General features: G+C 43.0%; 1 protein-coding gene across 3 annotated transcripts in view; it reads left to right on the top strand.

Annotated features, from left to right (window-relative positions):
* ZNF143 (zinc finger protein 143) overlaps nt 1-19,530 on the top strand; it is a 62,626-nt gene extending 43,096 nt beyond the window's left edge. For 2 of the 3 annotated variants that reach the window (XM_066365998.1, XM_066365990.1), the window contains exons 13-16: nt 6,530-6,678; nt 8,590-8,751; nt 15,750-15,896; nt 18,760-19,530. In XM_066365998.1, the coding sequence (XP_066222095.1) occupies nt 6,530-6,678; nt 8,590-8,751; nt 15,750-15,896; nt 18,760-18,843 (542 nt within the window). In that variant the 3' untranslated portion in view covers nt 18,844-19,530. The remainder of the gene's footprint in view (nt 1-6,529; nt 6,679-8,589; nt 8,752-15,749; nt 15,897-18,759) is intronic. The other variant, XM_066366005.1, reaches the window with a different exon arrangement.
* The last annotated feature ends 929 nt before the right edge of the window (nt 19,531-20,459 follow it).

Here is a 20,459-nt window from a genome sequence, read left to right as displayed (position 1 = left end):
TTTGGAGATATCTAGAGGGTTAACTACATGGAGAGGCAGGTTGAGGGGAGGGAAAACGAAGCAAAGGCCAGAATACATTTCTTTCTTCTTTTTTCTTTTTTTTAGAGAGAGAACAGAGAGAAAGGCAGGGGGAAGGGAGGAGCTGGAAGCATCATCTCTTAGTTGCTTCTTGTATGTGCCTTGACTGGACAAGCCCAAGGTCTCGAACTGGGGACCTCAGCATTCCAGGTTGATGCTTGACTCACTGCGCCACCACAGGTCAGGCCAGAATACACAGTAGAGGGAATGGCACATGGAGAAAAAAACCTGAGGTTAAATTGGAGACTGAAGGAAGCCGGCCAGCATGGCACTGCTACCTGAAAAAATGGCACGAAATGAGGCTGGAGAGCCGGCAGGGCAGCTAGGTTATTGGGGTATGTTAAGGGTGTTGTTAAGGGTGTTGTTAAGGGTGTTGATCTTAGTCATAGAGCAGTGAGGCTCTTCGAAATAATTCTTAGTTCATTTGTATGCTATTAGATAGTATTGTGGGAGACAAAAACATTCGTTTCAATAAGAATAAACTTTTTTTATTTTTTACAGAGTCAGAGAGAGGGATAGACAGGGACAGACAGACAGGAATGGAGAGAGATGAGAAGCATCAATCATTAGTTTTTCGTTGCGACACCTTAGTTGTTCATTGATTGCTTTCTCATATGTGCCTTGACCACGGGCCTTCAGCAGACCGAGTAACCCCTTGCTCAAGCCAGCGACCTTGGGTCTAATCTGGTGAGCTTTGCTCAAACCAGATGAGCCAGTCCGACGCTCTATCCACTGCGCCACTGCCTGGTCAGGCTAGTGAAAAATATTTGAAAAAATATTTCAGAGAACTATGTTGTGTGACTTCAGTTAAATAACTCAGCACAGGTAAATAGGAAAAATGAAGTTGGTTTTTCTAAAACAAAAAACAAATTATAGATTGTCTTAATGTTTTATTGATTACCTCTTAAATGAAGTAAATTTGAAAATTAAAAAAAACTCCTTTCCCATTCTTAACTGATAATGAAGTGTTGAAGTCGGACTGGGATGCAGAGGACCCAGGTTCGAGACCCTGAGGACTCCAGCTTGAGCATAGTCTCATCTGGTTTGAACAAAAGCTCACCAGCTTGAGCCCAAGGTCGCTGGCTTGAGTGAGAGGTTACTTGGTCTGCTGAAGCCCCGTGGTCAAGGCACATATGAGAAAGCAATCAGTGAAAAACAAAGGTCTCTCAACAAAAAACTGATGATTGATGCTTCTCATCTCTAGTATCCCAGTTCGATGCTCTACCCACTGTGCCACCGCCTGATCAGGCTCTCATCTCTCTGTTCCTGTCTGTCTGTCCCTATCTGTCCCTCTCTCTGACTCTCTCCCTGTCTCTATAAAAAAAGAAAAAAAGAGTTGGTTGGAACCTGGCCTATGGTGGCGCAGTGGATAAAGCGTCAACCTGGAACGCTGAGATCACCAGTTCAAAACCCTGGGCTTGCCTGGTCAAGGCACATATGGGAGTTGATGCTTCCTGCTCCTCATCCCCTCTTCATTCTCTCTCTCTCCTCTAAAATGAACAACAACAAAAAAAGAGAGAAAGAGTTGGTTGGAGAATAGGGAAAGAACACATCTCTCACTGCTCAAATGCTTCTCTATGGTTCTAATTTGTCTTTTCAGATATCTTTCATGTGGTAGTAAGAAAATAAATTCTTTAGGCCCTGGCCGGTTGGCTCAGTGGTAGAGCGTTGGCCTGGCATGCAGGAGTCCTGGGTTCGATTCCCGGCCAAGGCACACAGGAGAAGCGCCCATCTGCTTCTCCACCCCTCTCCCTCTCCTTTCTCTCTGTCTCTCTCTTCCCCTCCCACTGCCGAGGCTCCATTGGAGCAAAGTTGGCCTGGGCGCTGAGGATGGCTCTGTGGCCTCTGCCTCAGGCGCTGGGGTGGCTCTGGTTGCAAAAGAACAACACCCCAGATGGGCAGAGCATCGCCCCCTGGTGGTCATGCCGGGTGGATCCCGGTCGGGCGCGTGCGGGAGTCTGTCTGACTGCCTCCCTGTTTCCAACTTCAGAAAAAAAAAAAAAAAAAAAAAAAAAGAAAAGAAATCCTTTAGTCTTGAATGCTATATTGTTTTCTAGCCAAAGCATTACAGATGTACACGGGTAAATATTACATCTGTCGTCCCAGCCAGATACCTTCGTTGGTTAGACCATCAGCCAAAGCACAGAGGTTGCTGGTTTGATCCCCAGTCAGGGCACATACAGAAGTGGATTGATGTTCCTGTCTGTGTGTGTGTGTGTCTCTCTCACTTTACATCTCTTCGTCTCCTTTTCTCCCTCTCCCTCCCTCTCTTCCCCTCTCTTTCTCTTCCCCTCTTCTTCCTTCCCTCTTTCCCTTCCTGTCTGGCTAAAATCAGTAAATAAAAAAATTTTTTTTCCTTTTTTTTTTTTTTTTTTTCCTTTGTATTTTCTGAAGTTGGAAACGGGGAGGCAGTCAGACAGACTCTCACATGCGCCCGGCCGGGATCCACCCGGCATGCCCACCAGGGGGCGATGCTCTGCCCATTCGGGGCGTCGCTCTGTTGCAACCAGAGCCATTCTAGCGCCTGAGGCAGAGGCCACAGAGCCATCCTCAGCGCCCGGGCCAACTTTGCTCCAATGGAGCCTTGGCTGCGGGAGGGGAAGAGAGCCAGAGAGGAAGGAGAGGGGGAGGGGTGGAGAAGCAGATGGGCGCCTCTCCTGTGTGCCCTGGCTGGGAATCGAACCCGGGACTCCTGCACACCAGGCCGACGCTCTACCACTGAGACAACCGGCCAGGGCCAGTAAATAAAAATTTTTTAAAACATATTATCAGGCCCTGGCCGGTTGGCTCAGCTGTAGAGCGTCGGCCTGGCGTACGGGGGACCCGGGTTCGATTCCCAGCCAGGGCACATAGGAGAAGCTCCCATTTGCTTCTCCACCCCCCCCTTCCTCTCTGTCTCTCTCTTCCCCTCCCGCAGCCAAGGCTCCATTGGGGCAAAGATGGCCAGGGCGCTGGGGATGGCTCCTTGGCCTCTGCCCCAGGCGCTAGAGTGGCTCTGGTTGCGGCAGATTGACGCCCCGGAGGGGCAGAGCATTGCCCCCTGGTGGGCAGAGCATCGCCCCTGGTGGGCATGCCGGGTGGATCCCGGTCGGGCGCATGCAGGAGTCTGTCTGACTGTCTCTCCCCGTTTCCAGCTTCAGAAAAAAAATAAAAATAAAAAATAAAATAAAATAAAAAATATATTATTACTGCTGCATTCTTGTTGTTAGAAAGCAGGCTTTAATTGTGCTAAGCCAAAATTCTAAGACTTTTTTTAAGCTTCATCAGTCTCTTCCTTAAATATTGTTATTTCAGATTGTCAGAATTTCTTGTACTCAGGAAAATAGTCTGTGCCTGACTAGGCAATGGCACAGTAGATAGAACATCGGACTAGGATACAGAGGACCCAGATTTGAAACCCCAAGGTTGCCGGCTTGAGCACGGGCTCACCAGCTTGAGTGCAGGGTCACTGGCTTGAGCCCAAAGGTCGCTGGCTTAAAGCCCAAGGTCACTGGATTGAGCAAGGGGGTCACTTGCTCTCCTGCAGATCCCCCCCCCCATCAAGGCACATATGAAAAAGCAATCAATGAACAGCTAAGGTGCTGCAACTAAGAATTGATGCTTCTCATCTCTCTCCCTTCCTGTCTGTCTGTCCCTATCTGTCTCTCTCTGTCTCTATCACACACAAAAAAGAAAGAAAATAATCTATAATATAATGTACATTCTGTTTACAAAAGAAAAAACTAAGCTAAGATTGTTTTTCTAAGAATAGGGATGGATTTGTGTACCTCTTCTGTTTTTTTTCTTTATTTAAAAAAAATATTTTTTTTATTGATTTTAGTGAGAGAGGAAGGGGGAGAGGGAGGGAGGGAGGGGGAGAGAGAGAGAGAGAGAGAGAGAGAGAGAGATAGGAACATTGAGCTGCTCTTGTATGTGTCCTGATGCAACCTCTGTGCTTCAGGATGATGCTCTAATGAACCGAGCTATCCAGCCAGGGTTCTTTATTTATTTATTTTTTAGAGAGGGAAGGAGAGACAGGAAGGGAGAGAGATGAGAAGCCATCAACTTATAGTTGTGGCACTTTAGTTGATCATTGATTGCCTCTCATACATGTCTTGACTGGGGAGCTCAAGCCAAACCAATGACCCCTTGCTCAAGCCAGCGACCCTGTGTTTAAGCCAGCGACTGCAGGTTTTCAAACCTGGAACCTCAGTGTACCAGCTTGATGTTCTCTCCATTGCACCACTACAGGTCAGGCTCTCCTAAGTTTTATAACCTACTGAAATAATGATATATAAATAGCTATGAAATATGCCTGGCCAGTGGTGGCTCAGTGGATACAGCATTTATCTGGAACACTGAGGTTGACAGTTCGAAACCTTGGGCTTGCCTGGTCAAGGCACATATGACAAACAACAAGTAACAATTAACAACTAAAGTGAAGCAACTATGAGTTAATACTTCTCACTGCCCCCCCTCACTGTAAAATCAATAAAAAGAAAATCTTTAAAAAAAAAAAAAGTTCTGGCTGGTTGGCTCAGTGGCTGGTGGCCGAGTGTGTGGATGTCACAGGTTCAATTCCCAGTCAGGGCACACAGGAGAAGCAGCCACCTGCTTCTCCACCCCTCCTTCTCCTCTCTTTTTCTCTCTCTTCCCCTCCCACAGCCCTGGCTCGATTAGTTCCAGCACATTGGCCCCAGGTGCTAAGGATGGCTCAGTGCAGCCTCTGCCTTAGGCACCCAGATGGGCAAAGCATCGGCCCAAGACAGAGGTTGCCGGGTGGATCCTGTTTGGGTTGCATGCGGGAGTCTATTTTCCCTCCTCTCACTTGGAAGAGAAGAAAAAAAAAATAGCTGTGGAGTAGAACCAAAAAAGAAAATAAATGAAGTAATGACTGCCATGGAGATTACACCAGGATGATGATAGCTACATGAGCACATGCATCAACCACTAACTTTGAGAAGTGCTCTTAGCCTGAGCAGGCGGTGGCACAGTGGATGGAGCTCGGACTGGGATGCCGAGGATGCAGGTTCGAAACCCCGAGGTCGCCAGCTTGAGCACGGGCTTATCTGGTTTGAGCAAAAAGCTTGCCAGCTTGGACCCAAGGTCGCTGGCTCTAGCAAGGGGTTACTTGGTCTGCTGAAGGCCCGTGGTCAAGGCACATATGAGAAAGCAATCAATGAACAACTAAGGTGTCGCAACGCACAACGAAAAACTAATGATTGATGCTTCTCATCTCTCTCCGTTTCTGTCTGTCCCTGTCTATCCCTCTCTCTACTCTCTCTCTGTCTCCGTAAAAAAATAATAAAAAAAAAAGTTGCTTAAAAAAAAAAGAGAAGTGTTCTTAAATTATTATATTAAGTCTTTGAAGGGAAAAAAATGTATCTTTACCCTATGTCTGCCTTTATGGAAGGTGGAAAGTGGTAAAAGAAGAGGGTGAGCAATAATGGACTGTTGAAACTTCTGTTTACTTGCTGGGTCTTTATGAAATAAAGAAGTGGATGGTGGTTCCTGTTCTGTCACTTATGAAATGATTAACCTTATACCAGATAACATGCCATTGCATTATCTTTACACAATGATGTCATTATGTACTGCTGACTTGCAACAAATCACTTGCGTTAAAGAATAAGTAATTTAGGCTCTGGCTAGCTGGTTCATTGGTAGAGTGTCAGCCCAGTGTCATGTGAATGTCCCGGGTTCAATTCCCAGTCAGGGCACACAGCATAAGTGACCATCTGCTTCTTTACTCTTCTCCTTCCCCTTTTCTCTCTTTCTCTCTCTCACCCTCCCACAGCCATGGTTTGTTTGGTTCAAGTGCATTGGCCCAAGGCGCTAAGCATGGCTCCATGGAGCCTCCGCCTCAGACACTAAAAATAGCTTGGCGGTGAGCAGGCCCCCAGATGGGCAGAGCATCAGCCCCTGAGATGGTTTGCTGGGTGGATCCCAGTCAGAGCGCATGCAGGAGTCTGTCTATCTCCCCTCTTCTCACTTGAAAAATAAGAAGAAAAAAATAAAGAATAACCTAGTATTAGTAGATTGCATTTACACACCATTGAATTTGTGGTTAATGTTTATGATGGTTGTCTTACCACTTTTAACAGCTTCTTAAGTGACTGTAAGAACTTGCCATATTGAAAGGGTTATTTGCCAATCAGTCTTTTTGTATAGTTCCCCCACTCCCTGCCCCAGTGCACATGCACAGTATCACTAATCACTCCAACTAAGAGAATGAAAGAAATTTTCCAAAATTAGAAAAATAAACTTTGATGTGGAAATGTTTGGTTTGGTCTGCTTTGATTTGGTTTGACTTTGTGAAAATTAAAGTACAAGAATTGGAAGGAGGTCCTGGAAACTATTTTCATTATGTAGACTATGATAACATACCTATTTGTATGATATTTAAAATATCCTTTGTTTTCTAAATATCTTGATTGGTTGGTCAAATAAATGATTTATTTGTTTTAAACAGGTCAAGGTGATGATGTCCTTAAAGGGTCCCAGATCACATATGTTACAGGTGTAGAAGGGGATGATGTTGTGTCTACACAAGTAGCCACAGTAACCCAGTCTGGGTTAAGTCAACAGGTTACACTCATATCCCAGGATGGAACTCAGCATGTAAGTATGCACCAAAAGCCAAACAAGTTAAATATTTCTCTGGACCTGGGCCTTAAAGTCAGGTTGGGTCACAGTTGAGGAAATCCTTGAATATCAGGGCATAAAGTTTGGACTTCGGCTTGTAGCAGTGCTAGCTTTCCTGGAGGTTTTCAGTAGCCTGCTGAAAGTCTACATGCAATGAGATTTGTAGAGAGGTTTGTGATTCTAGAACTCAGATGGTGTTACTGATATAGTTCAAAGGTGAGGTTATGAAAATCAGAACCACAGTGAAATTGAGGGCTTGAAAAGTGATCCGTGTGAAACACAAATCAGAAAAGAAATAGAATCTGGTGGATGATTAGGTCCAGGAGGAGAGACTGAGAAATCTGCAGGGCTGTGGCTGAGTGATGATGGCATCATTAAAAGATTCTGGGGTCTACTGCCATACCAGCCTCAAAGCGCCCGATCTTGTTTGATCTCGAAAAAGATCCTGGTAAGTCCGTGATGGGCAGACGTGTAAAATGTCCAAAGTGTGGCTCGCTTCCTATGTGGAATCCTGTGAGTGTCACATAATTAATAGAATAGGTATTCCAGTCCTGGCCGGATGGCTCATTTGGTTAGAGCATTGTCCTGAAGTGCAGAGGTTGCTGGTTCAATCCCTGATCAAGGTACATACAGGAGTAGATCAATGTTCCTGTCTGTCTCTCCCTCTCTTCCTTCCTCTCTCTCTAAAATCAGTGTATTGGTTGTTCTCACATAGTCAAACTTGTTACTCTTTTCTAGATGCCACTGGCCCAAAATAATTCAGACTTGATTTCATTTTTAAGCCCTAGCTAAGGTTGTCTTAGTACCTAGTGGAAACAGGCACCTGGGGTTCTTTACCTTCTTATATCTGCCTTTTCCATGGAGAACTCTGTCCTTATCTGTCTCAGAGCTTTACCTCCCATAATTAATCTGCCATTTGTATTGATAACTGTTAAGATGCTGCTGTTAGCTGGGAGGCAGAACATACCCAGGATTGGAAAATGCAAACCTCTTGTACCAGCCCAGTTCATCCCATCTTACTTTGAACATTGCTAATTCTACATAGATAGGCCCTCTGGAGGTCATTTGATCTAACCTCCCTCCCTGTGCAGGATAAATTCCCTCCAAAGCAACCCTAAAATACATGGCATTTTCTCACTTAAGAGAAAGCCCATTCCATTCTTGGATAATTCTAGTGATGACAGGAACCTACTGCCATGTCATCTACTCATGGCTCCTCTCTGACCATACAGAATGAGTTTAATCCCTTTTCATGTACTCCCAAACAGCTATTTTCCCCACCACAATGTTGTTGTTGTTGTTGTTGTTGTTGACAGAGACAGAGAGAGGGACAAATAGGGACAGACAGAAAGGGAGGAGAGATGAGCCTGCACGTGGTATTTTATGGAAGAGCCACACTCAAGGGGCCAAAGAGCCGCATGTGGCTCATGAATCGCGGTTTGCCAACCAGGGAACTAGATACCTAGAAAGAAGTGGTATTGCAGAAAGTCAGATGAAAGAAAAATATAGGTCTAAGTTGGCAGTAGAGATGAAGAGGAGAAAATACATTTAAGAAATACGATATTCAATTTTTAAAAATTTTTATTGATCTTAGCCAGAGTGGAAGGGGAAGAGAGATAGAGACAGGAACATCAGTCCGCTCCTGTACACACCCTGACCCAGGGATCAAACCAGCAATCTCTGCTCTTCGGACTGATGCTCCAATCAGTGGAGTTCTCCAGCCAGGGCAAGAAATACTCAATTTTTCTGATAACCTCTTTCTAAAATATAAAATACTTATTTGCTTCCACAGAGTAGATTTATACAAAGATTAGACCTAGTCTTTAATAAAGATTGCCAGATATAATAAGAAACATTGACTGATTTGTAAAATGCATCATATTGCAGGTCAACATATCTCAAGCTGACATGCAAGCCATTGGCAATACCATCACAATGGTAACACAGGATGGCACTCCCATCACAGTTCCTGCTCATGATGCAGTAATCTCCTCAGCAGGAGCACATTCTGTTGCTATGGTAACAGCCGAGGGTACAGAAGGGCAGCAGGTAATTGCTTTTTTTTTTTCTTTTATATCAGTCAAAACATGTCAATATCAAAATTGTTAATAGATGCACAATGTGAAATGGGTAAGCATATAAACTTCAATTGAATCCCAACAGTTTTACAACTTCTAAGCTACATAATGCTCTGAGTCTCAGTTTTTTATCATCTATTTGCCCCATAAGGTTGATATAAGGATTAATGAGATAATGCATTTAAACTACTCAGCCTGCATATATATAGCTGTTCTTCTAATTATCATCATCATCAGATTCTTAGGGAATAATTCATTTGAAAAATTTTATTTAATTTTTTTAATATGTAATATATTCATATAGTTCAAAAATCAAAAAGTATATACAGGTATGCATTGCAGTCTTCCTCAGGCTTAGCTCTGTTGGTTAGAGCATTGTCCCAAAGCACAGGGGTTGCCAGTTCGACCCCCCAGTCAGGGTACATATAGGAATCAGCTTGATGTTCCTCTCTCCCTCTCTCTCCCTTCCTCTCTCACTAAAATCAATAAATAAAATTTTAAAAAATATAAGAAAATTAAACAAAAGTCTTCCTTCCCACCGCAGTCTCCATCAACCTAGTTTTTGCCCCCTTAGAGATAATCCACTTTTATTAGTTTTTGTTATTCATCCAGTGATTAAGCATATACAACAAATACAAGTAGTCATCTTCCCCACTTCCTTTTTCTTTTTAATTTTATTTATTGATGTTTACAGAGGCAAGCAGAGAGAGAGAGAGAGAGAGAGAGAAACATGGATTTCTTGTTTCACTTTTCTATGCATTCTTTGGTTGCTTCCTTCATGTGCCCTGACCAAGGATCAAAGCAGGCAACCTTGGCACATCACAATGACGCTCTAACCAACTGTGCTACCCAGCCAGGACACCACTTCTCTCTTTTTTTATGATAGTAAACTATACTATTCTTTTCTTTCTTATTTTTCTTTAACTTAATAACATACCTAGAAAATCTATTTCATAATATACAGTGCTTCCTCATTCTTTTTTTTATTTTACTTTATTTTATTTATTTTTTTACAGAGACAGAGAGAGAGTCAGAGAGAGGGATAGATAGGGACAGACAGACAGGAACGGAGAGAGATGAGAAGCATCAGTTCTTTGTTATGGCTCTTTAGTTGTTTATTGATTGCTTTTTCATATGTGCCTTGACGGGGAGGTGGGGGGGCTACAGCAGAGTGAGTGACCCCTTGCTCAAGACAGTGACCTTTGGGCTCAAGCCAGTGACCATGGGGTCATGTTTATGATCCCAAACTCAAGCCAGCAACCCCGCACTCAAGCTGGTGAGCCTGTGCTCAAGCCAGATGAGCCCGTGCTCAAGTGGCGACCTCAGGGTTTCAAACCTGGGCTCTGTGTGTCCCAGTCCAACGCTCCATCTACTATGCCACCACCTAGTTAGGCTCCTTACTCTTTTATTTTAAGCTATATTGTATTCTACTATATGAACATGCCATAATCTATTTAGTTGTTTGCTGTTTCAAATAACACATAACCTTGTGTATATGTGATTTTGCATGTGTGTGAGTAAATCCCTAGAGTGGAATTGCTGGGTAAAAAGACACACATTTGTAATTGTGATAAGTGTTGCCAAACTTTCCTTCAAGGGTTGTGCCAATCTGTAGTCCCACCTGCAGAATTTGAGAGTGCCCAGCTCCTGTTCCCCTTCTGTAGGAAAAAGTCTTTATTAATTTTTCCAATCTGATTTATCTCTTTGTAGTTTTATTTTTTCATTTCCATTAAAATAAGTGATATTAATACATTTAAAAACTGTTCTTGTACTATGCTAAAGGCAGTGTTGAGTTTCATTGCAGCTACCTTATGCTGTTTGGTATGTTTGTCAAAATTAGTAGCTCTCATTCTTCCTAAATTCATTTATAGATTTCTTACCATCATAATCAAAATTTCTGCAGGCTTTTTTTTAAATTTATTTATTGATTTTAGCCAGAGAGGAAGGGAGAGTGAGAGAGAGAGAGAAAGAGAGAGACAGATAGACAGGTACATCTATCTGTTCCTGTATGTGCCCTGACCAGGGATTGAACCAGCAACCTCTGTGTTTCATGCAGATAACCAACGAAGCTATCTGGCCAGAGTTCTGCAGGCTTTTTTGATGATATAGATAATCTGATTATAAATTTTACCTGAAAAAGCAAAGGACCTATAGTAGCCAAACTAACATTTTAAAAATAAAATTAAATGCCTTCTACACCTTAAATTGCAAAACTCAGAATCATAAAGCTTCTGGAAAAGTGAATTCTTGAAAAAACTAATAAATTGGACTTTATCAAAATTAATTCTGCTAGCCAAAAGACACCATTAAGAAAAAGTGCCTGGCCTGACCTGTGGTGGCGCAGTGGGATAAAGCATCAACCTGGAACACTGAGGTTGCCGGTTCAAAACCCTGGGCTTGCCTGGTCAAGGCACATATGGGAGTTGATGCTTCCTGCTCCTCTCTCTCTCTCCCCCCTCTCTCTAAAAATCAATAAATAAAATATTAAAAAAAAGAAAAAGTGCCAAATGGGGAAAAAGTTGTTCACACTTAAGTATATCTGACAATAAATTTGTATTGAGAATATAAAACAAACCTCTGCATATCAACAATAAAAATATGAACAATTTATTTTTATTGATTGATTGATTTTAGAAAGAGGAAGGGGGAGGGAGAGAGCCGGAGAGAAGCATTCATTTGTTGTTCCACTTAGTTGTGCCTTCATTGGTCGCTTCCCAAATGTGACCTGACCAGTATCAAACCCACACATCCTTAGTGTTTCGGGACAACAATCTAACTGACTGAGCTAACTGGCCAGGGCCTGAATAGCCTATTTAAAATTAGCTAAATAAATAAAGTTTAGATGAGCATAAATCATTTGATTGTTTGAATAGACCCTTTACAAAAGAAGATGCACAAATGGCAATGACACAAAAAGTGTTTAACGTCTTTAGTCATCAGAGAAACACAAATTAAAATCACAGTGAGATACCTTTTCAAACACAGGAAAATACCTAAAATTAAAGAAGACTTAAAAGCAAATGTTGGCAAAGATGTGTGAAGTAACTAGAACGTTCATACGTACTAGTGGGAGCGTAAAATGATACAACCACTGAGGAGAACATTTTGGCAGTTTCTTATGAAGTCAAGCATACCTCTACCCTTTGACCCAGAAATTCCACCAGAATACATACTGTATGATTCTACTTACATGAAATGCAAAAACAGAGTAAAAAAAATTATGTTATAGAAATTAGAAAGTGCTGCTTGGCTGGGGAAGGACATTGAGACATGAAATGTGAAGGAACTGTATTATATCTTGTTTTAGGTGATGGTTTCACGGATGTAGCTGTGAAAACCCAGCACCTAAGATGGGTATATATTTATTGTTTGCTAATTATACCTTATGCCAGAATGAAAAAACAACCCAACCCTGGCCAGGTAGCTGGTTCTTAGAGTGTTCTGATATGCCAAGGTTGCAGGTTTGATCCTCAGTCACAACACATATAAGAATCAACCAATGACAGCACGAATAAATGGAATAATATATCCAGTGTTTCTTGCTCTCTGCCCCTCCCCCAAATCAATAAATAAAAATCAAAAAGAAAAGAAAGAAAGAAACGCAAACGTGATCGTTCAGGCTGCCTTACAGAATGGTCTTGCCTTACCAGTTTCAGCCATCTCCATGGCTCTAGAACAGGGGTCTCCAAACTACGGCCTGCGGGCCGCATGCGGCCCCCTGAGGCCATTTATCCGCCCCCGCCGCACTTCCGGAAGGGGCACCTCTTTCATTGGTGGTCAGTGTTCTGAGAGTAACTGAACGAGAATGAGGCGCTGCGCAAAGGATTATGTGGCTGCACAATAGAAGACGTCCAAAAGCAGGCCCATAGTTCCCATTGAAATACTGGTCAAGCCCTGGCCGGTTGGCTCAGCGGTAGAGCATCGGCCTGGCGTGCGGGGGACCCGGGTTCGATTCCCGGCCAGGGCACACAGGAGAAGCGCCCATTTGCTTCTCCACCCCCCGCCCCCTCCTTCCTCTCTGTCTCTCTCTTCCCCTCCCGCAGCCAAGGCTCCAATGGAGCAAAGATGGCCCGGGCGCTGGGGATGGCTACTCGGCCTCTGCCCCAGGTGCTAGAGTGGCTCTGGTCGCGGCAGAGCGACGCCCCAGAGGGGCAAAGCATCGCCCCCTGGTGGGCAGAGTGTCGCCCCTGGTGGGCGTGCCGGGTGGATCCCGGTCGGGCGCATGCGGGAGTCTGTCTGACTGTCTCTCCCCGTTTCCAGCTTCAGAAAAATACAAAAAAAAAAAAAAAGAAATACTGGTCAATTTGTTGATTTAAATTTACTTGTTCTTTATTTTAAATACTGTATTTGTTCCTGTCTTGTTTTTTTACTTTAAAATAAGATATGTGCAGTGTGCATAGGGATTTGTTCATAGTTTTTTTATAGTCCGGCCCTCCAACAGTCTGACGGACAGTGAACTGGCCCCCTGTGTAAAAAGTTTGGGGACCCCTGCTCTAGAATATCTGGAAGGGTTTATAGCTGAGCTTGGGTAAATATACCTCTTACCTGTTAGAGGGCAAGTCTGGAGAGGTAGTGACCCTAAAGCAAACTTTTTTTTTTATTTTGTATTTTTCTGAAGTTGGAAATGGGGAGGCAGTCAGACAGACTCCCGCATGCACCCGACCAGGATCCACCCGGCATGCCCACCAGGGGGCGATGCTCTGCCTCTCTGGGCCGTTGCTCTGTTGCAACCAGAGCCATTCTAGCACCTGAGGCAGAAGCCATGGAGCCATCCTCAGTGCCCGGGCCATCTTTGCTCCAATGGAGCCTTGGCTGTGGGAGAGGAAGAGAGAGACAGAGAGGAAGGAGAGGGGGAGGGGTGGAGAAGCAGATGGGCGCCTCTCCTGTGTGCCCTGGCCGGGAATCGAACCCGAGACTCCTGCACGCCAGGCTGATGCTCTACCACTGAGCCAACCGGCCAGGACTAAAGCAAACATTCTTATCTGTACAGCTTATCTGTAGCTTGTGGGACAGGAAAATTCTCAGGAGAGACTTGAGTGCTGGAATGAAATCAGGCAGCGTCCTGCAACTAGGGGAATCACAGCAGGGGTGGGGCTTTCACCTGTGGATTAGTTGCTGTTGCTGCACCTTCTGCTGCAACTGTAGGCCGTCAGCAGATGTTGACTATGCACGTGGGGTGTCCTGATTCCACCTATGAATTATCCTAAGGATATTCTTTAGCATTATTTGTAGTACAGCTCCTCTGACTTGATGGGATTGAAACTAAATTCTGTCCTCTTCTCTGCTTTGGCAGCCTTCCAGCAGCTGCTTTTTACCAGAAGTATTGGAGCCTCCCTCAAACATTTGCAGTCTGAGGTCTTAAGGAATTGAGAGTTTATACACAGATTTGGGGGGCTCCCCCTCTGGTTTTCTTCTTTCTAGAATATTCCTCTTCATCTATATAGCCATTCTGGCAGCCCGAGATTCCATTATCTGAAACCTAAGTCACCCTGTGCTACTCAGACTGGGGAGTAGCCTCAGGGAAAAAGTTATTTAAACATAGATATGACCCAGTATGGTTCCCTTTCTTTCAGAATTCCCTACAGTTTGTCTGCTTTTCCTTATTCTTCAATCCCATCAAACAGTTGCTTTTTCATATTTTGTCCACAGTTTCTGATTGTTATCTGCAGGAGCAGTTAGTTCAGTGTAAACCACTCTGCTATTGCGGGGTCAAATCTGTTACTAGATTATGAAACATTGCTAGGATTGAACCAGCGTAGCATTTTAGTGGATTAATGGCCAAGTAAAATAGAAATTTTAGTTTTTAACCTAGTCTTCCTCTGTGTTTGGCTGAGCAAAAATTTTAGAACATCATTTAACAGAAGTAGTTGATGCCATTTTCTGTTATCTGCATAAATAAGGCTACATTTGTGGTTTAAAAGCCACAAAAGCCCTTTCTACTACTCTGAATAGATGCTTCAGGAACAACATGGAAATATTCCATAGACTCTAAAATAGGAAATGAGTATAACAAGATATGTTCGGCCCTGGTCGGTTGGCTCAGTGGTAGAGCGTCGGCCTGGCGTGCGGAAGTCCTGGGTTCGATTCCCGGCCAGGGCACACAGGAGAGGCGCCCATCTGCTTCTCCACCCCTCCCCCTCTCCTTCCTCTCTGTCTCTCTCTTCCCCTCCTGCAGCCGAGGCTCCATTGGAGCAAAAGATGGCCTGGGCGCTGGGGATGGCTCCTTGGCCTCTGCCCCAGGCGCTAGAGTGGCTCTGGTCGCTACAGAGCCATGCCCCGGATGGGCAGAGCATCGCCCCCTGGTGGGCATGCCGGGTGGATCCCGGTCGGGCGCATGCGGGAGTCTGTCTGACTGCCTCCCCGTTTTCAGCTTCAGAAAAAAAAAAAAAAAATTAAGTTGCATAAGTTGAAATAAACTTGAAATTAACACAGGCATATAGAGAAAAAAAAAAAAAGATATGTTACTATTTGTCAGTAATGCTACTGGTCCTTTCAGTTTACCTAGTTAAATGGAGTCTAATTAAAATGCAACAGGTAAACAGGAGAAAACAGTATATTGTCTACCACTGCTCCAAACCTAGGAATAAGTAGACATTTGAAATGTGAATTAGTCCATGTGTGCAACTTCCCAGGCAGCCGCTTAGGGGTCATAGAGCCTGGGCGCAGTTACCGCTCCCTGGTGGGTGGAGCCTGGTTACAGGTCCTCTTCTGTGATCTCCTCTACCCTGGTTGCTGTTGCCTCATCTCATAACCTTAAATAAATCCCTTCTCTCTGAGCTGCAGCTTCCTTAAATAAAAAAGAGGAGTCCACAAAAGGCAGTATGGAAGGTTTCTTCCAGCTTCAGGCTTCTACAAGTCTGTTGTCAGAGGGAGTTCTTCCTTTTCAATTTGAAGACAGTCCTTTTCATTAAACAGATTTTAACCTATTTAAATCATAGTTTTAATTCTTCTTTGTACTTTTTGTTTAAGGTTGCCATTGTAGCTCAGGACTTGGCAGCATTCCATACTGCATCCTCAGAAATGGGGCACCAACAGCACAGCCATCACTTAGTGACCACAGAAACCAGACCTCTGACCTTAGTGGCAACATCCAATGGCACCCAGATCGCAGTTCAGGTGAGTCCAGAGGCAGCTGTCCTCTGTCAGGCTCGTACATCTCCACTGTGTATACCTTGTGCTTTGTGCATGACCTTTACAAGGGCAGGGCACAGAATTATCTGTGTCACTGAACCATGCTAAGGAAATTGCTGTGTTTGAGTGGATTCAAAGAGACCAACATTTATTCTTTACTGCCTTTGCATATTCAAGGGAATTTATAGCAAGAACAATTAAGCTTCTGGTATGTACCCTCATGTGCATCCAGCCAGCTGTCTTACTCTCTAAATCTAATTAGCAGGATTCTATAAAGCACTTAGAGATACTCCTTGAAAATAAACCTCGTATAAACATAGACCCTCCATCTGAGAACCGCTGCCCAGCCGTGTTTTACAGTGTCAGAGACTAAGAAGAAAGCCATCTTCTGGGGAGTCACTGGATTCAAGCAGAGAATCTAGAATGCTGGGTGCAGATTGCATCTTTGTGGGGAATTGTTCTTCATGTTGTTACTTGGAAAAGGGTTAGAACACACTCATGAAATGCCAGCCATTGTTTCTTATTTTATTGATTGATTGATTTTAGAGAGGGAGGAAGGGAGAGAGCGAGACAGAGAGAGAGAGACAGGAACCTATATCTGTGACTGTATGTACCCTGAGCTGGGATCGAACCGGCAACCTCTTTGGGATGGTTCTAGTTTGGAACGATGTTCTATCTAGCCTAGGCGTGGCCAACAGTTTTTGTCCCCGGGCCAGATTAGAAAGAAAACTTTTTTCATGGGCCAGACAAAATATTAAAATTAAAAAATGTTAAATACAAAAAAAAATTTGTTTAAGTAAACAAAATTTTATTATGTAATTTGTTTATGAATAAATGGGAGTGAAAAAAATTTTAATATACAATATTAATAAAAGTATATTTTAATAAAAAAATAAAAAAATAATTACATACCGTATAAATATGTCAAGTCCTGAACTACAATGGCAACCTTAAGCAAAAAATACAAAGAATTAAAACTATGATTTAAATATGTTAAAACCTGTTTAATGAGGCCCTGGCCAGTTGGCTCAGTGGTAGAGTGTCGGCCTGGCATGCAGGAGTCCCTGGTTCGATTCCTGGCCAGGGCACACAGGAGAAGAACCCATCTGCTTCTCCACCCCTCCCCCTCTCCTTTTGTCTCTCTCTTCCCCTCCCGCAGCCAAGGCTCCATTGGAGCAAAGTTGGCCCGGGCGCTGAGGATGGCTCCATGGCCTCTACCTCAGGCACTAGAATGGCTCTGGTTGCAACAGAACAATGCCCCAGATGGGCAGAGTATTGCCCCCTGGTGAGCATGCCAGGTGGATCCCAGTCGGCCTCCCTGTTTCCAACTTCAGAAAAATACAAAAAAAAAAAAAAATCTGTTTAATGAAAACTGTATCACAATCAATCAAAACAATATTTAATTAATAGAATGAGCTTGAAGGGGTTATATCACAAATAAAACAATTATTTCATTTTACAAACAGCCTGGACATGTTTTCAGTTATCAACTGTAGCTATTGTCTATGCTACAATGCCACTTGATTCAGCACACTTGACCACAAAAATAACGAATTGTTTGACCTTGGGTGCGCACTGGCAAACTCTGCCTAAAAGAATGTGGGTTTCACATTGCCGCCGCTAAACGTCAAACAGTTCATATCGAGTACAGATGAGTACAAAAGTTGTAAATCTTTATAATGGATTCTTTTTTTAAATAAAGAAGTATCGCAAATGCATTCGACCAATTATTGGAAGTTAACCCTAGATTAGTCACACAAGGAATTCTTTTCCGCGTATCACTATCTTCTTAAATATTTCGATTTCCAATAATCAAAGATGCTTCTGCTTTTGAGTAGCTGAGATTTTAAAGTAGCGGAGAATATTAAAAATTTAATCGCGGGCCACATAAACTCATTACGTGGGCATTATGTTGGCCATGCCTGCTCTAGCCCCTGGCTGGCAAACTGTGGTTTGCGAGCCACATGTGGCTCTTTGGCCCCTTGAGTGTGGCTCTTCCACAAAATACCACATGCGGGTGCTACCTTGATAAGGAATGTACCTACCTATATAGTTTAAGTTTTAAAAATTTGGCTCTCAAAAGAAATTTCAATCGTTGTACTGTTGATATTTGGCTCTGTTGACTAATGAGTTTGCTGACCACTGGTCTAGCCAACCAAGCTGTCTGGCCAGGGAAGCCATTGATTATAATTTAGTTTATGGGCATAGAAGTTAAAGGCTCAGGAAGCTTTCTGATTTGTCTCCATTGAAAAAGATGAGCATCTTTTGTCCCTTGCACGTGCAAAGGTTTATCAAAATCCTAAATAAAGAAACTGCATAACCCTGGTTGGATGGCTCGGTTGGTTAGAGCATCATCCCAAAGTGCAGAGGTTGCTGGTTCGATCCCTGGTCAGGGCATATACAGGAACAGATTGATGATCCTGTCTCATTTTCTCTCTCCTTTCCCCTCTCTCTCAAATCAATTAAAAAAGAAAGAGAAATGAAGGAAAGGAAGGGAAGGGAAGGGAAGGTAAAAGGGGAAGGGAAGGGAAGGGTAAAGGGGAAGGGAAGGGAAGGGAAAAGGGGAAGGAAAGAGAAAAGGGGAAGGGAAGGGAAGAGAAGGGAAAAGAAAGGAAGGGAAGGGAAAGAGGGAGGGAGGGAGAGAAGGGAGGAGGAGGAGGGAGGGAGGTAAGGAAGGAAAGAAAGAAAGAAACTGCATTATTCTTCCTTGTAGGAATTTGGGGTTCGGTTATTTTGTTTGTTAGGTATCGGAATCACAGAAAGTAATTTCACTTTCCCAGGGTACATATCCAAAGGAATATATCCTATTTCTTATCTTGACTGTAGGTCTGTATATGTTCTGTTTCAGCTTGGAGAACAGCCATCTCTGGAAGAAGCCATCAGAATAGCATCCAGGATCCAACAAGGAGAAACGCCAGGGTTGGACGATTAATCCCGAGAGCAGTAAAGCATGAGGAGCCTTCATCCCCAAGCAGCAGAGATCCACGAAGCCCCGGGCCCAGGAAAATGAGAACTTTTCCATTCCTGAAACACTGTACACATTTTTATGCAAGCGTGGAGAACATTTTATTCTTGACACTTTTGTGTATATAACCTTTGGACTAGATTTCCAAATTGATTCATGTGTACAAGGCAGTATGAAATTAGGGCAATACAGTAAATTTTCACATTACTCTTTTATCACATGCAGATTCCTGGAGTCTTTATGCAAGACCAGTGAAGTCTTATGGGGTCTTACAATAGATTTTTAACTTACTGTGAAAAAAATCAAATAAAGGCTATATGTAAAATGTCAGAGGTTCTATATGTCACACAATCATAATTCCAAAAGCCATCATGGATAATAAAGGATGTAAAGCCTTCAAATATTTCCCCCAGTTAGTAGAGTGTCTGCAGTTTTTGTTCTACTGTATATTTGTCTGTTTTTATTTGTATCTCATGGTTTGAAGACTATTCATTATAGTTTTCCATCCCCGTTAAATACCAACTCTTCAAGCTGAAATGCTAATTATATTAGCACTGCATTGGATTATGTATAAAATTACAAAGTTTGATTACTTAAAATTTAAAAGTTAAATCCAGTGCTTTGATTTTGATAAAGACTTTAATGTTCATGTTTTTTTATCATTTAAAAAAATAATGAACTCTTGAAGTTTGCCCACAGGCTGGAGCCCAGATAACAGTGCTGTAATTATAAATGGCTTTACTCTGAAAATTAAGTTAGTGGGTTGGTGTAAATTATTTATTTTTTGCTTGTGTACTTTTGTTTTAAAGCTTATTTACCCTAAAGTTTATTATTTTGAATACAGCAATTTTTAAAATGTGACCTTTATATTTGTTTTATTACATTGGTATGAGGGTGGGAGGAAGTGTTAAGGAAAATACCAAAAATGTGCCCTGACATTTAGCTCATTTGATTGGAGCATTGTCCCAACACACCAAGGCTGCGGGTTCGATCCTGGTCAGGGCACATGCAGGAGTCAGACAATGAGTGCACCATTGGGTGAGACAACAAATTAGCATTTCTCTCTTTCTCTCTCTCTCTTCCTTCTTTTCTCTCTGAAATCAATTTTTTAAAATTAAGATTTAAAAAATGCCACAGAGTATATTGTATATCAAGCACAGAATAAGTACATACACAGAATAAGTATTCTATACATGATGTACTCATAACAGTTTTGTGAGATCTATGGGATTTACAATCCTCATATTTGTACAGGAGGAAACCGAGGGTCCCAAGAGGTTAGGTGTCTTTCCCAGGCCGTACAGCTGTGGAGAGGCAGGGCAAAGACCTGAGAACCCAGGCTTCTTGACTCCCAAATTCAGTGTTTTCTTCACTGCGCCACAACTGCCTGCTCAGATGGTAATTTATGGCAGAGATTATCAAGATGAGCTTTGGTTTCTGGTTACTTAATGACCTGAGCACTGGAAAAACTATATCTTATGTCAGAAATTCAGCTAAAGGTCCAAAAAAAGGGGGATGTCGAGGGTTGTCCTGCAACAATCACTTTGTCACTGTCATTCATGCTTTGTTTGCCAGAGCTGAAA

This window comes from Saccopteryx leptura, chromosome 1, assembly GCF_036850995.1.
Source record: "Saccopteryx leptura isolate mSacLep1 chromosome 1, mSacLep1_pri_phased_curated, whole genome shotgun sequence".
Classification (NCBI taxonomy): Eukaryota; Metazoa; Chordata; class Mammalia; order Chiroptera; family Emballonuridae; genus Saccopteryx; species Saccopteryx leptura.
Note: the sequence above shows the minus strand (reverse complement) of the source record. Positions and strands in the feature narration are given on the sequence as shown.